This window comes from Etheostoma cragini, chromosome 10 (genome assembly GCF_013103735.1).
Source record: "Etheostoma cragini isolate CJK2018 chromosome 10, CSU_Ecrag_1.0, whole genome shotgun sequence".
NCBI classification, from domain to species: Eukaryota; Metazoa; Chordata; class Actinopteri; order Perciformes; family Percidae; genus Etheostoma; species Etheostoma cragini.
In genome coordinates, this window is record NC_048416.1 from 3273887 (window position 1) to 3291649 (window position 17763).

At 40.0% G+C, this 17763-nt stretch overlaps 1 protein-coding gene across 1 annotated transcript in view; it reads right to left on the minus strand.

Moving 5' to 3' along the window:
• The window catches only part of fmr1 (FMRP translational regulator 1), a 26780-nt gene extending 11729 nt beyond the window's left edge, over window positions 1–15051 (minus strand). The window contains exons 1-11 of the mRNA XM_034883827.1: window positions 14574–15051; window positions 6317–6369; window positions 6096–6189; window positions 5308–5379; window positions 3269–3417; window positions 2468–2561; window positions 2148–2264; window positions 1568–1738; window positions 893–971; window positions 629–759; window positions 301–387 (exon numbers count right to left, since the gene is read on the minus strand). Of these exons, the coding sequence (XP_034739718.1) occupies window positions 301–387; window positions 629–759; window positions 893–971; window positions 1568–1738; window positions 2148–2264; window positions 2468–2561; window positions 3269–3417; window positions 5308–5379; window positions 6096–6189; window positions 6317–6369; window positions 14574–14624 (1098 nt within the window). The 5' untranslated portion in view covers window positions 14625–15051. The remainder of the gene's footprint in view (window positions 1–300; window positions 388–628; window positions 760–892; window positions 972–1567; window positions 1739–2147; window positions 2265–2467; window positions 2562–3268; window positions 3418–5307; window positions 5380–6095; window positions 6190–6316; window positions 6370–14573) is intronic.
• Window positions 15052–17763: the final 2712 nt, after the last annotated feature.

Here is a 17763-nt window from a genome sequence, read left to right on the forward strand (position 1 = left end):
TGGGGTCCCCTGCTGGAGCTGCTGCCCCCGCGACCCGATACCGGATAAGCGGTCGAAGATGGATGGATGGATGGAAAATCACTATGCTATGTTTCTTTCAACGTAACAATTGGGATGAGGATTTTACGCATTCCTGCACCCCATTTTCGCATCACACTGGTGAGAAATGGCTTCTAATATATTACTGTGCTAACTGTAGCAGAAATGCAAAACAATCATGCAGATAATGCAATAAAAGGGGCTGGTCTGAAAGGAAAACACTTGATACAGGATGTTGTCATTACTGGTGATTATACGCACCTTAAGGTAGTTGAGGTGATAGTCCAGAAGTACTGTAGCATTGGAGATGCTTTCCTTGGTCCCAACAAATACAAATGGCACCAGTCCCTGAGAGAGAGGATCAGAAGGTTAAAGAAAATTGAAATTCTCTTGTCTTGCATTTGATCTGTTCTCAAAAGGTGCATCCTAGCAGTAATAAAGATACATGTTTATTATTGGAATCAGAGGTTGATGATCTAAGGGGCTGAGGGCTGAGCTTGACTTCAGTATACGGTTTTTTAAAGAAGCCATTGGTTGTTTGTTGTGTTGTTAAGTAGGCAGAGATGTTGCTATTTTCTTTCCTACTGACATCGTCTGCTGCTGCGGCTGCTGCGAGTGCTGAGGGCTTTTTGTCATTCTCGGGCTCAATGCGAACCCGAACCACCCCAGACTTATCCACCACTTCCTGGATCAGTTTGCCGTTTTTGCCAATCACCTTCCCTATAAAAAGGGCAAAAACATCATCAGTCACAGTCTGCCAGGACTTTAAAGTTCAATAGTCTGGCTTATTCTCCAACCAATTAAAGTTGGCGCATGAATAACCTCATTGTTTCAGTTGAGTGATTTTTCTCACCTACTAAGTTCCGGGGAACTTTGATGACATCTTCAGAGAACTCCAGGAAACTCCTCGCTATACAGACAGCGTCGTGGTCCTGAGAAAAACAACAGGCATTAACCAACATACTGCAACTTCTGTCACTTCCTTACCTCCCTCAAGTTTAAAGTTAAAGGCGAGGATGGTAACTATTTCCAATATAGGCCTTTTTAAATATGGTTTGAAATGGTCTTTACGACAGCAATAAAAAAAACTCTTAAAAAAAAGGAACAAAGATCCGTCAACTATAGCTGCTGTAATTCTGTGAAAAGGCCCAATAAACACTGCCTTGTGGTCCACTTGGAAAGAACCAATGGAAAACCTCCGTGCCCCGTTGCACATACTCTTAACTCATTGTGCGTCACCACCGCCTTGCTTACAGAAGGCATGTTTTTTTAAACATTCGGTGTGATAATATTAGGTGTTAGCTTACCGGTGAATGAGACATGAAGTAAAACTGCAGCGCTTTCTTCACTCTGCTCTGAAGCAGCGACGCAGCGGTGCTCGTGCACTTCTGTGTGGACTTTTGAGACCCAAGACTTTGAAATCTTGCTAGCTTTTCAACATTACCAACCCTGCCCTTAAGATAACTAACAAAAAGCTGTTACTCCAGACACAAGATAAACCTATTCATCAGTGTCGTCCTACTCCTACCTCTCCGTATATGTGAAAGGTGCACGTCTCCTCGTCCAGGTCTATGTTAGTGACTCCCGGGACTTTACGTGCTTGCTGAATGTTAGCCCCGTGAGTCCCGATGGCCAGACCCATTAGATCATCCCGAACCACAAACTGTTCATGAAACCGCGACGCCAGCTGCCTGGAACTCTGTAGAAATATAACCAGAGGGACGAACAGGAAATCCATCAACAACTGCCACGGCAGATAAATAGGACCAGTGGTGGCGTTAGACTTTGTTGTTGTCCGTCACTTTGTCACAATTTATTATATGGCAGTTTCATTTTAGTTTCTTTTAACAATAAGAAATACATTTTCATTCATTCGTCTATATTTTTTTAATAGTTAAGATAAACAGAAAAGTAGATACATAAGTATCTAAAACACTGGGGCCATTGTGCCTATACAGGTAAATACTATATGTACGTTATCAGTATTAATTGGTTGTCCTTTATTCTCCACAGCACCTGTGTGTGTCTGTGTGTGTGTGTGTGTGTGTGTGTGTGTGTGTGTGTGTGTGTGTGTGTGTGTGTGTGTGTGTGTATGTGTGTGTGTCTACCTCTAGTTGTCTGTTGGCCTCTTCGTTCCTCAGCATGAGTGACAGTTTGGTGCGGACGCTCCTGAAGTGCATGTCACTCATCATATTGGCCCGCTTTGTCGTGACCTCATTCACAGACTGCGAGAACAATCAAAGCTTAATTCACACACTGACTCTGGAATAGGTTACTGATGTGGGTCATCTACTAAATGATGTCATATTGTTTGAAATCTTACACAGGGTACTCCAATCAGACTATATCAATGGAAATGTAACAAATAGGACTGTCAGATTATGTTCTTAAGTAAAAAAAATGAAATAATAATATACGTTGAACAAACCAAAATGACCAGCTGCTTTTTCTCTGAGTCGTAGGTGACATTGAAAGCTCCCACTGCCTTTTTAAAGTCTTTGTGTGCGGATTCCTTGGAGCACCTGTCAACACAGAGTTACACAAATAATCCATGCCAATAATTCAGTAATCTTTACTGACCATTTAGGGGCACGTGCGCAAATACCAAAAGTTGAGACACTATGCTACTGTAGCCTTCTAATGATACATTTTTTCAGAGCCTTTTACAAACATATGCATATATAGCTCAACCACAGCCATTTATTAAAGGCTAATAAGGGTCTCATTTTTACACACGCAGGTTTTACCTGTAAATAAAATTTAAAAAACCTACTGGGGCTAACACCTTGAGTGTAGTGTTATATATACGCCTGCTGTCTACTGGCATTAACATTGTCACTTAGAAAACACAGACGGTGGTTCACTGACAGACTCACACACATCAGCAGGTTTCAAAGTTGCATCCTCCTGACAATGTACTGAGCCGTGTAGGCAACTGTCACTCGACTAATATCTTTGTTAACGCTTAGCTTGTGGACTGGCCTTTGATAAAAAACAGCAATTTAATGCTACTGTGGCCCAACAACTTGTGCAAAAGTGTAATCGCTTTTAAATTGAAATGCCAAACGTTAAAATTATCCGGTGTTTTTGCTTCTCTTCCCTTTGCTTTACGTTCAACTTGCATAGTCAATACAGGGCTCAACTACTAAGCACAAAACCTGTAGGAATGTATCTAACCCAAAGGTTACATGCATGACATGAGGTGTATTAGAGCTCATATCAAACTTACATCTGTCGGAGATCTTCTGGTACATCCAGTCGGATCTTGATGAAGGTGGTTTTGGTGGCTGGTTTATTGGGGTTGACCGGCCGTAACCGCTCCAGCGTCACTATCTCATTTAATGTAGCGTCACATGCAGCGTACTCTATTACGTAAAACTAGAGAAGCATAAAGAAAAGGACAAGGTCAGTTCCAAATCTGCACGCTGAAAAGCAGAATGTGCGACATCAACGTTGGATCAATTAATTCACATTATTACTTTTAAATAACAAAGTTAAAACTTTCTGGAACTGAATTGTGGGTATAAAAAAGAAAGAAAGAGATGTATTAAAAAGACAGTGGATCAGATCAAATGAAATAAAACATCTGCTCCAGACTCCAGAGGAATGATGTTGATTTTGATGATGCTACCGAGTTTACTTCCTGCGTCTCACTGTTCCAATCAGGATCCAAAGATCTACGTTTGACAGAGTGACTGGAAAATTCAATTTAGGTATACTCAGGCTGATTACACTGAGTCTCTTCAAGAACTTATATTTTTCTGGGCATTCTAAAATATATGAAGCAATACTGATGTTCATATTGACATTGTCACATTACTACTCAGTGTTTCCCATACATAGGTTCTACTTGGGCGCCCTGCCCAGGTAGATTGGGACCCGCCCAGGTAATTACATTTTTCTTCTTTTTTTACAATCAACAATATATTTTTTATAGTACAAACACCAGTGGCTTCAGGACCTCCCCTCTGAAGTCATGTGTGTGTGACAGTGCCAACCATTCCCTTCAGGCTCAGATGCAATCGTCACTAGTAGCATGCTGCATTTAGTTGTGGCCTCCTGTGGGATTAACTGTACTGATAAACAATAAAAACACCACAGGCTCAATGCTATGAAAACGCCCAAACATTAACTGGAGCTAACGGAGCTAACTGTTGCTAACCAAGCCTGATTAGTTCTTTATCTCAGTGCTGTATCCATTAACTGTACTTATGGATTTGTGGCCAAATAAAACTTGAAACTGTATTGAGTTGGCAGTAAAAGTTGTCCATTGCAATTTAGTTTTTTTCTGAACAGAACCTAGTTTAGTTTTAAGGTTAGGTTGTGAAAGCGCCCATATTCTTCTCATTTTGAGGTTGTACCACAACAGGTTTACATGGTTTCATTTTCAAACAACATCATATTTTTGTTGTACTGCACATTGCTGCAGATCCTGTTTTCACCCTCTGTGTTTAGGTCTCTGTTTTGGCTACAGAGTGAGACATCTCATTTGTTTCAGCTACAGATTTAGACATCCCACTTCTATTCAATCTTTGTTGGGAGTCAAACATGCTCAGTAGCTAGGTAAGATCACATCAGCTAGATAACTCTTTCTCCAACTTTGGTCAATCCAAGGCAGGATAAGCTGGGAGACTTCTTTTAGACAAGGGGCCTAGAGGAGAAATACCTGCAGAACAGGGACATGGAAGTAGTTCTTTTGGAGATTATGCTGAACTAGTGTGTGTTTTAGCAGTGTTACACCATTGAGAACAAGCTAGCATGTGCTACGGTTAACCACCTCGTCTCAGCTAGTGACGCAGAAAGCCGTGCAGATTTGCAGACAGCTCACCCGGAGACTGAAGCCAGAAGACAGTCAGAAACCGTAACTCACTCAACACAGCATGGATGGTTAATTTCAAGTTTGAATGCGTACTGAAGCACCAGAAACACAAAATATCACCCCAAATCCCAGAAAAAAGGGATTTTTTCATAATATGTGCACTTTAATACATGTAATATTTGGGCTCTGGGTAATCAGGGTTGTTTTTTTTCCTGTTGAAGCAATTTATGACAAACCAATCAGATTTAATTGACAAAGACTACATTTCTTCTGTATCATCTTCTAGCGTCAGTAGTCATGTTGTAGTCATAGTTTGTCATAATTCGTTAATAAACCCTACTAATGCTACTTGCTGCTGTTTTGATTTGACTTGTATCTTAACACCCAGCCCTACATAGTACAATGGTACTGTAACCCAAGACTTTGAAAGACCGCGGTCTGAGTCTTACCTCTCCTTTGACCATGCGAACCTTGGCCAGCCACCATCCACACGGCTCTTTGTCATTAGCCCTGGAATATACCTGGCAACACACACACACACACACACACACACACACACACACACACACACACACACACACAGACACACACACAAACAAACACACAGAATTTGACAAAGTATCCATTAAAACCTGAGATGTTTGCAATAAAGGCAGCTGGCACAGAGAATGCAAACACACCAACTTAATGCAAAGATAAACTGATGTGGGCTCATTTCTTAATCGATCCTTTTAAAAGGTGATTTTTAGCACCAAGAACTTCTGAGGCTATATGAACATATAACAAAACAAAGAATGATTTATATCTATTTAAGCATTATGAAGCAAACAAATGTAGTTTCTCTGATGGTTTTGGAGGAAGAGCAACATGACACTACTCGAAAATGTTCAGTTTTACCATATTTTCCCCATTACAGCTTTAGCTCGTAGTTTTTTGCTGGTTTGTAATTTATCAAAAACCGAATGCAGTAATTGATTGGTATTCATTTTAAACCTAAAAAAAAACATGAATAAAGTTCATCAACTGCTTATTCCAATACCACATATTTGTTCGTGAAAATCACAAAAAATTAAAAAGGAGCCTGTCGGATCTGTTTGACCTACACAGCAGACCTTTATTCTACTGCATTTCTTCTCTTGCACTCTGACAAGATTGGATCTGCTTTCTATATAACCACATCTGATGGTAATATTAATTTTCTGAAACAGTTCTGAAAGTATTGAATCATCAGTCCCACCTCGACTTCATCGCTCTCATTGATCTCCTTGCAGACTCCTGTTGGAGGAGGAAAACGAACATCCTGGAATGGGATTTGACGCTCTGGCTGCCAACTGGGAAAAAGGGTTGCATACAATGAGTGTGAATTTCATCACTGGTAAATGGTTACGTTTTACAGTATGTTTTACAGTGGCTCAAGTCGTAAGCCACTGAGTGTTGTTGTGTATGCGCATTACTCACTTGTTTTCAAATGCCACAGTGACGGATCCTTCGTGAACATCCTTCACAAAGGCCTACAAGAAAAACAGAGTTAGAGTTAGTCACGCAAGTTAGAATAACTAGGGTTCGAGGGAGTTTTCACATCCATAGTTTGTTTGCTTTGGTCCGAATCAGTTGAGGAGTTTGTAAAATTGGAGCGATTTCCCTATGGTCCGGTCTTGTTTCACACCTGGAAAAATCCAAGCAAAGTAAAAAAGGCTTCATTACAAAGCACGCAAGAATGTTCACTCTTCTTATTGGTCGGATGTGTCTGGGGGAGAGAGCAAGAAAGGAAACACAGGAAGAAGGTCCTGTGTTCTAAAGAGAATCGCGATGCATCTAAGAATCAATTTTTTCCCCAACCACTAGTTACAATATAATATTGTTGCGATTTTAAACACACTATTACTGTGCCCGTTGAAATTGGGCCAGTTTGGAACGGGGTGATTGCTTGGCCTGTGGTAATTCTGCTTTGTCAAAACCAAATTGTACCCCAAAAATACTTACAGAGGGGTCCCAAACTAGGGCTGGGCAGTATATTGATATTATATCGATATCGCGATATGACACTAGATAATATCTTAGAATTTCAATATATCATGTCATCATCATCAAGTGTTGTCTTTACCTGGTTTTACAGGCTGAATTACAGTAAAGTGATGCCATTTTCTGAATTTACCAGACAGTTCTAGCTTTCTATTATTTACCTACACCCATTAACTCATTAAATTATTTCTGGAGGATATTTATAAAAGAAGTTATTGTGTAAATAACTGTTTGTTAAAGCACCAATAGACAACCAGACAATATCGTCGCAATACCGACATCGAGGTATTTGGTCAAGAATATCGCAATCTTTAATTTCTCTATAACGCCCAGCCCTACCCCAAACCACTTCACACGTTTTTGTGTCGTATGATTGTTAAAGGTCCCGTGAAATGGTCTCCTTTGGATGCTTTTATATAGACCTTAGTGGTCCCCTAATGCTGTATCTGAAGTCTCTTTTATATAGACCTTAGTGGTCCTCTAATACTGTATCTGAAGTCTCTTTTATATAGACCTTAGTGGTCCCTTACTACTTTATCTGAAGTCTCTTTTATATAGACCTTAGTGGTCCCCTAATAATGTATTAGTGGTCCCCTAATAATGTATCTGAAGCCATAAAGCGTTCCACACGGACACACAAACATGACAAACTGACCAACACATTTATAATACTAGACACTTGACATCTGTGTATTGATTCGGAAAATATCACGATACCATGCTGTATACATTTTGTTTCCCTACCCCCAATAGTCATTACAGCTTTATACTACATGATGAATGTAAAAGGGTTTCAGCTACTAAAGACTGACCCAAGCCCAAAGCTGTAAACAGCACAACATCCTCTCTTTGGGCTTGATTCAGGTCTGTCTCTGTCTCTCTCTCTGATTGTACACACAGTCCGCGTCCATGTGTGTCAAGCATTGCAAGTAGGACAAGCAATGCCTAGAAGGAAAAGAGACAGAAAGAGAGCCTAGACCATGGGTTGTATTAGCCGTGCTTGCTAACAGTAAGTAATGGGTGAAATGAAGCATAAACTTCCAAGAGGACAAAGACTCTAAATCTTCAATGATTCAGGGAAAGCCTTCCTATTGCATTATGACTTCATTGACCTGTGACATGCCTCATGACTGTACAAAACTCCTTACGGGTTTATGACTACTTCAACTGTCAAAGTTAATCAAAGAAATTACAAACCATGTTCAACTGGCCTATTTTATGAAAACATTAAAAGAAGAAGGAACGTAAACAAACAGGGAAGGTTAGTGGTTCTCCAAATCTTTGATTCAATTACATTTTTAAAAAAAAAAGGTGCTCTAGCCCCCAAATTCCACCGGATGCATAACGGCTGCGGATTGGCTCCGCTGCGTGACGGCACCGTGACAGCTGAAGACCCACAAGATCTCGCAAAATCATGTAGAATGGAACCACAAAACCAACAACAGTTTGTTTCCATCCAGAGGAGTAGAGAGGAAACAAGTCTGTGCTGTGATTTCATAGTGTAGTGCAGGGAGATATGATCTGCCGTGAGCACGGTCTATTTTATTTTGAAAATTAACCAGATGTTTTATTTTGTTTCTGTGCTCAACTTCCTGTCTCGCACTATCTACCATGTGCCGAATAGCTCCGGAGCTCTCCGGCGTCCGGCAAAAATAGAAGCACTGCGTATCTGCTCCGGAGGGCTGGCGATCGCCGGAGCTGGGACGGAGTCGGGACGCAGCCGTTCCCCAGTCGGTGGACATACACACGTTGACTTTAATGGAAACCTAATGACTCCGCCGTCGTTCCAGAGCTGATCTGCAGCCGTTCCGTATCCGGTTGAAATTTGGGGGTAAGCAATGTCACGCGTATTTTAGGCTACAACATTTGTTGTCATATAAAGTAAACATCTCCCTATCTGCTAGCTGTCTGTCCCCAGAACACACTGTAAAAAACATCTCCTCTCTACCTGCTAGCTTCCTGTCCCCAGAACACACTGTAAAAAACATCTCTCTACCTGCTAGCTGTCTGTCCCCAGAACACACTGTAAAAAACATCTCCTCTCTACCTGCTAGCTGCCTGTCCCCAGAACACACTGTAAAAAACATCTCCTCTCTACCTGCTAGCTGCCTGTCCCCAGAACACACTGTAAAAAACATCTCCTCTCTACCTGCTAGCTGTCTGTCCCCAGAACACACTGTAAAAAATATCTCTCTACCTGCTAGCTGTCTGTCCCCAGAACACACTGTAAAAAACATCTCCTCTCTACCTGCTAGCTGTCTGTCCCCAGAACACACTGTAAAAAACATCTCACTGTCTGCTAGCTGGCTGTCCCCAGAACACACATCTCACTATCTGCTAGCTGCCTCTCACCAGAACACACTGTAAAAAACATCTCACTATCTGCTAACTGCCTCTCACCAGAACACACTGTAAAAAACATCTCACTATCTGATAGCTGCCTCTCACCAGAACACACTGTAAAAAACATCTCACTATCTGATAGCTGCCTCTCACCAGAACACACTGTAAAAAACGCAGTCTCTGTAGACAGCCCAGGGTCTACAAATGGCAAAAAAAAAAAACTGGGCCAACCTGCACCACGAAGCATACACAAACAGTGTTCCAGCCAATAACAGACAAGAAGGATGTGGGGCTTGGGGGGGGTTAGTGTGCGGAAGCACAGAAGAGATGGGAAGGGGAGGGGATAAGGAGGAGGGAGGGGCGAGCTAGTCTTGTTGGAAAATACTTTTTAACGTCAACAAGAAGTAACGTCACCCAATATCGCTTAGAGCACCTTTAAGGTCACAGCTCTATTCTCAATTTTAACATTTAATTTCTTTAAAGCACAGGTTGCTATGCCATTTTTGGTCTCTACTTTTATGGAATATAATATTCCCTTTTTGATGGTTTAGGAATGGAATGGCTTCAATTTAATGGTCCAAAATGTAATATATTTACTGTAATAAATCCAAAAATGACCCCAATGCGTCATCAGATATAAAGGAAGCATGCTAAGTTGAACTGGCATTAGCATGGTCATTTCTGACAACAATGCTAATGCTAATATATGTGTTTGTCTGCTTGACAATTTCCTTTTGCAGCAATAAAACTGAAGTGATACGAACAAACAGAGAAAGGTATATTTTGTGATGCAGGGGATTAGAGGACCCAAAGGCAGAGAGCAGGCAGGCAGAAGAAAGTTTGAGTTGAGGATTTAATGGGACGCCGAGTTCATACACACAAGAAATCCAACATCCGGGAACTGGCATAATTCCAATAACCAGAATACGAACAATAGGCTAGACGACACGCTCTGTGACACGGACACTATAACAGTAAAACAATGATCTGACAACAGACAAGGGGAACACAAAGACTAAATACAGAAGGTAACGAGATAACAAGAGGCAGGTGACAAAAGGGCTGGGAAACAGGTGAAAGACATCAGGTAATCAAGAGCGGGAAATCACAGGAAGTCAATATAAAGACAAGACAGCACAGAAAACCAGACTGTCAAAATAAAACAGATAACAGAACTCATACAAGACAAGACCAAAAATAACATGATCACAAGACATGACAGAAAACCAGGCTAAGAAATGAAGACAGGAAAACAGACTACAACAATAAGACAAGACAAAACACCTAAACCATAACATTTTTAGATAAAACAGATGTTCACACAGCTTACATTTTGTGGGAAAAATTTGAAGTTGCAAAAAGGTAATAAATTGCAATATATCGCTAGATGGACGGCCTGACCCACTGAATGTTGGGTCTGGGAACTCCCCATTGGCAAGGCTCAATCCGAGGGGCGGGATAAACGGTTGTCTTTCAAATTCCCTCTGCACGCAATAGGATAGCGCTACAACCAACCAGAGCAACGCTGGTTGATATATTGAACTTTTGCCGTATCCGGCCGGCAAAAAAAAACGTAACCGGTCCAAACACATCTTTCTTTTTGCGTCCAAAGCCGATGCAAAAGAACGCTGTTCTCCAGCATCAGCAGCAGCCATCATCTTTGTTTTCAAGTAGCAGGGAAGTCACGTCAAACACTGCTGTCATTGCGTTAAGCCCGCCCACCGACTCTATACAAGATCTGATTGGTCTGACCAGAATTTATTTTTTCCAGCTTGCAATCCAACAGTTACTAGACTGACCCTAGCTGCAAATTTGCGGCCGCTAGGGTGTGTCTAGATTTCTAGGTTATTATATTGCAATATGTTTAAAATTGCATGAATATATTGTGATCTGTGATGATATTGTATCGTGAGGCCTCTGGTGATTCCCACCCTTAGGTAATACTAGTAGGGGTTCTGTCACATAAAAAGTAATAGTCCCAAAAACTGCTTTCAGGTTCAAACCATTTCTGTTAATCAACAAACACTATTAAAACTACTACTTCCACAACAACAATAAACAGAAAAATGTTTTGGGGTCTATTAAATCCTAAACCAAGTGTCAATTTTACCACTTTAGCATCCTGGACCAAGGCAACCAAGTCCTTTTCTCACCAAGTGAGAGAAACACACTTCTGTATCCTGCAGCTCATAGAGTACATAGGAGATTTTACCATATTTAGGGACTGGCTAACTTATACATAACATTACATTTACACTGCATACCAACATATATCCTACTTATTAGGACATGAACCAGAGTCCATGATATGTACAGTGTCTTGAATAAGTTTACACACCGACGCTTTCGTAGATTAAAAAGAGGAATAAAAAAAAAAAATCTTTTGGAAATTAATCGTAACGTCTCAATTCAAGAAATAGGAAAATCCAACCTTTTAAGGACACCAGTTTTCTTTGTGAATGAATAATGTATTGTAAATAAATAAATGTTCTTCCTTAAAATACAGGGGGCATAAGTATACACCCCCCTATGTTATATTTCCCATAGAGGCAGGCACATTTTTACTATTAAAAGCCAGTTATTTCAGGGATCCAGGATACTATGCTTCCCGATAAAGTTCCCTTGGTCTTTTGAATTATAATCCCGCCCCACCAATCATCACATACCCTTTATTATACCTAGAGATTGGCAGGGGGAACTTTCCATAAGATCATCTCTTAATGCTAATCAAACCAGCTATTAAGCTAACTGAAATAAAACCATGCCAGTCTCTATGTATGGTGAAGGGTATGTGATATTGGGGGGTTAATTTAATTCCAAAGGGCAAGAGAACTTTGTGCATAGGACGCATAGTATCCTGGATCCATGAAATAACTGGCTTTTAATAGTAAAAATGTGCCTGCATCTATGGGAATTTAACATAGGAGGGTGTATACTTATGCCCCCTGTATTCATTTATTTACAATACATTATTCATTTACAAAGAAAATTGGTGTCCATAAAAGGTTGGATTTTCCAAAATATTTTGAATTATTAAGATAAAATGCCAAAAGATGTTTTTTTATTCCTCTTTTTAATCAACTTTGTATAAACTTATTCTAGCCACTGTATCTAGCTAATGTAGTCTACTATATTACACTTACTATTATAAATATTTTAAGAGAGCCTTTAATGTTTCAATATTCATAATCAGAGCCTGATTTAATGCTTGAGAATGCACCTCTGCACCACAGACCACATCAGCGGTTTTATAAAAGATTTGAATACTGCAGAATTTTGTAAAAACAATATGGCAGTTCTGCCTACGGGCTCCTGCACACTGCCTGTGTGGCGTGAGCTGGGCGGCTGCGTGGCGTTTTCTTTGTCTATGCACACCAGAAACGTGTCTGACACCCCGCTCCTGCTAGCCTTGGCTGTACACATGTATGTTTCCCGTCGATGAAATGAAACAATAGCATGTTCTTCAACTTTACTTTGTCAATATTTTTGTGTTTGCACACATTTCAATACATATTTGGACATTTCCATTCCCTAAAATAGTAAAGGATAATAATGGATTAACAAAGTCCCTGTTATTGTTTTATCCAATTGAAATACAATTTTTAAAAGGAATTTAACAGAAAATATAATTTATTGGTGTCAAAATGACATATAAACATATTTTCGTGTTCTATTTTTGCCTGAAAACACTTTGCGTGAAAAATAAGCATCGGCCCTACTTCTATCGTGCACGCGTTTTTGGGCCGTGCCTGAGACGTGCGTGTCATGCAGCAGGTGTGCAAGCAGGCAGTGTGCAAGCTCTAACATGTCAACATGGCAGCCGAAATAAAAACAGACACGCCACGCAGCTGACACGCCCACGCCACGCAGGCAGCGTGGCGGAGCCCTAAGGACCTGTCCAACTTTGGCAAAGTCTGCCATTTGTTCTAAGTGGTGATGAACAAAAGTGCATTTTGTGTATCCTTCTAAGCTTCTGAAAATGTGCTCATTGTTTTTAAGTGCTATCATTTGATAAGAGCACCTGCCAAATAAGAAAACTGCATGCCAGAAATCACAGTTTTCATCTATAAAGTGTAACATTTGGCCAGTGCCACACCTAACTAAGAGACAAAAGTACATCCACTGCTTATGGTGCCACCTCTGACTTAAACCCAAGGGAAATCCAAAAGTAGGTAGTTTTTTCAGACAGGACTGATTTGTATAAAGGTTCAATTCATGTAAAATAAACATAGCTACAGCGCAGTGCAGTGCAAAAGAGGATGGCGGGATGGTTTGCAGGACCACTTTACACTCATGATTCAAAAATGCTGTCTGATGGTTGTACTGCACATTCCCTTCATATTCCTTACATTAGTTTGGCAGCAACAATGCTTCTACAGTGACAATACATGCAATCAATCAGCGTCGTCTAATGAGAGATGGTGTTTCTTATAGCATGTTACCACCTTTCTTCTTTTACTCTGCTAGTTACATGCACCCGCCTTCCTTATTTCTCCCGTGTCTCTTCAATGTTCTTAAAAAATGACAGTCCCCCAAACTGGAAACACAACGTTTTCCTCCTGCAGAGAAGCTTTTCACGTTCAACTTGAACTTTCTTTCTTCCATTGTGGTAGGGATTTTGGTACTAACCTACATGATTCAAGTATTTATTCCACACACTGATAACACTGATCACAGCTAACACCTGTATGTACCCTAACACCTGTGTGTACAATATCTGCCCAAGGATCCATGACCAAGACTCTCAGCCCCTGCCTTGCAAAAGACAAGCTCCTTAGTCTGTGGTAACCGTGGTAACGTTAATATGGTCAAAAAAAATCGATGCATAAAGTTAACCCTATAAATAAGTGGTATTCCTAACGTTAGCTACTTGTTGACTGTTGTCTTAACCCCAAACGCTCAGCGGCCTTAATAAAAGAAAAGCTAACTTACCTGCCTAGCTACTCGTGAAAATTACTGGCAAAGCACTATGCAGCCGTTCTCATAAATGAAGTTAACGTTAGCTGTTAACGTTAATTTTGGCATTTGTGCTTCTGTAACCAACCCCTTTCCATCACTTTACAGATAACATAAAATTAACATTACGTTAACATTATTACTACAGCATTTACATTGGTGTAGCAACCTCATTATCACCAATAACACACATTTAGCTAGCTAACAACATTGAGGTTACAGCAGCATCTTCGCGTTAGCTTTGTTTACAGATTTTCTACGTACCGGTGGAGCGAAGCACTGAGGCCCGGAGATACAAGCAGGTCTCTTAGCTAACGACAATTTTACGTTAGTGAGCCAAACGTGTGTGCTTGGTGTGATAAATGAGATGAAAAGTTCAACAAAAGACACTTACCTTATAAAAGGCCCCACTTGTTCCCCTCACCTCCACGACTAGTTCATCCATGACGCAAGTCACTACAGCTCGCTAGCTAGCTTAACGTTACTACCGTTAGCGACGTTAGTAGCTAGCTAGCTAGCTAGCTGGCTAGCCTGACGCTAGCCAAGGCAGAGTTTGCTATCGTTGGCTTCGCTAGCTTGCCAAAATAGCCTGCCAGTTGGATGCAAGAAGAAGCCACGATAACTGTAGCTATACGGCCGTTATGTTGTTTTCCGTTTAGCACCGTTTATGAATAGTTCGTCTGTTTCTTGCAGATTTGCAATTCCGGATGTATGATATTTCACAGGCGAATTATGTAGCAGGCTATGTTAGCTTGTCCTAGCTAGTTATGTTAATGTTATGTGATTAGTGGTGAAGCAGCTACTGCTGGTTGCATCTCTCCAATGTGACGTCTCCGCTTTCTTCCTCTACTGAAATCTAAGGCTGGTCATACACATATAAGCCTATTGCTGCTCTCCACAGGTAATACATAGAAATTGCTATTTGATATATCCGGGTATTTCATCTAAATAAATATGACCATTGTCTTTATCCCATAATGAACCATATACTATTTCCCAACACAAATTAAAACAGATAACAGCCTATTGTTAGGCCCAATCATTGGCTCTAAGGCAGTGGAAAGAGTACCTAAAAGTTATCTGGCTATATCTAACTTATTATTCCCTTATTCTCCCACTTTCACAATATCACCAATATAAAAAGCATTATTGGGCAAATAACGTTACAGATTTTTTTGGGACTAATATCTGGGTTCTGGTTCCTCAACCCCACTATACATCCCACTGTGAAGGACAAATGGTACCAAAGCACTCCAGCAAGGGGAGGTTTCAGAACCTAGGACAGCAAACATTTCAGTTTTAAGATAATCAGTAGTGATGTTAAAATGAGGCATCCTGAACCATTAATAGGCCTATTTTTGGTCCCAACTAGATGGCGCTCTTGGTTTAAAGCAAAAAGGCTCAGGGAGCCTTTAGTTGAACAGAGAGCACATTTTATTTTAGGTTCAGACAATAAAGAAAAAGAATATTTTTTTTATATTCTCTGCATTCTTCACAACCTTTAGGTATTCGAATCCCTGGTGGTCTGTTTCCAATCAGTTGTCTGTCTCTTGATAGCTGCCAAATCATATCATCCACTCCAAGACTTGTTCCCCCGCTCAAAAGGCCTTTCTGAAATCTCTCAACATCACTAAATTCAAAACAGGCCAAAAAAAAAGTCACATGGGCCTATTTGCTGCTAACATATTTTAATAAAAGTATTTACCTCTCTGATCTTGTCACACTTTCATAATTCAGCAACACTAGTCTGCTATATCCATTGTTAGACACAGGATCCATTGTTAGACACAGGATTTTCTGTTCAGAGCTGTTCATATTGTAATATAATACTTACATAATACATAATGACATAATATTTATTCCAGCACCCTTTGCACTATGCCCCGTAAATAAAATAACAATAACTATCATAATTATAATTTACTCCTGCATACTTTATACTCTTCATTGCACTATTGTCTCAACCAGTCTATATTGTTTCTGTTTATAGTGTGTATATAATTTTTGGTTGTTTTGTATATGTGAGCGCGTTGTGAGCAATGCGAGCCAAAGCAAAATTCTTCATTCTGTATTTGCCTGGCAAATAAAACTGATTGTGATTCTGAAAAAAAAAGACAACAGGAACAGCCACAAGCCACATGTTTGGAGACAGAGAGGAACAGACGAGCAGACAGACTGATGCTCTGAAGCGTGATATACATGGAGGCAAAGAAGGAGAAGGAAATTGAAAGTATTATGGGTCACTGAATATAGAAGCACTGAGACAGTCATAGAAAGAAATACTTAACCCTCATGTGGTTGTAGTATCAAATTGACCTGTTTTCCTATATCAATGTTCTTTTACCAACCCAAAATACTGAAAATAACATGATTGATTCCACACAACGCTTTTTGGCAAGTATAAATCTCTACTTTCACTGATTTTCTTATTCAATTTTATAACATTTGAAAAAAATGTAAGCGGTTTTGAAATAGTATTGAGTAAAAGTTGACATATTCCAGTCTGTGATTATCCATCAACATCCATTCCTTTAATTTTATTCTAAATAATTCCTAATTTCAGCTTTTCTAACTCAAAGATTAGGTAGAATTTCCTTTAAATGAGGTTTATTGACCATAAATACCAAAAATAAGTGTTACGTAGTGTTGAAAACGTCAAACAAAAGTGACCAACATTGAAAAAAAAGCGTCAAAATTGTTAAAAAAAAGGGACAAAAACGTAAGAAAAAGTTAAAAACTTTGGACGATTTTCAGTTTTGACGGGAAGACAACATGAGGGTTAAGGGATAAACTATAGAAGTATTTACAAAAATAGACTAAGTTAAGTAGAAACAGGGTGACAAATGAAGGGTGAAGTAAAATACAGAACAGAGAGATAGAGAACGGAAAATCAGACATTATCATCATCGCATGAAGTTCCAGTGTGTGGGAGGGAAACAGGCTCTAACAAAAAATACCTTAGTCAAACAAAATGGTCAAAACAGAAATGTTAGGAAAAATTATGCTAATGCTTAGGGGGCACATCATCTCAAACATCTAAACTACTGTGACTTTGAGCATGTAGAAACATTAAACTGGTCTCCAAATAACGCGCACCGGAGTCAAGGGAAGCTTTTTTTCAGTTTTATCAGAAGTCCCTTTGTGAGATTGACAACAATGTTACATAATGAGACATATAGTAGAAGACAAAACCTGATACAATCCCCCCAAAAAAAACACAGCCCAAAAAATACATTGTCATTTCAGATTGAAAATATTAAACAACATCATAAATCAAGTAAAACCACTGTTAAGGCTTTTGTTAAGGGAGTAACTTGGTTTTTGAACTCGTAATTTCAGATTTTTTAGGAGTTATGACTAGTTATGTGCTGCACCCTTTTGGGATATGCAGGGGGGTATAGCACAACGTTCTGGACCCTGTGCATGGGCATTAGACTCGTTTGAGATGAACTGTGCGTCTCCTGTAAAGTGGATGAGAGCAGGTGGCAGCAACCGGTGGGGGGGGGGGACAAAAAGCCACGGTGAAATTGGACAGTTTCTAGCCGTTTCCAGCAGGCTGAACAGGAAGTCGCATAAACACTCCC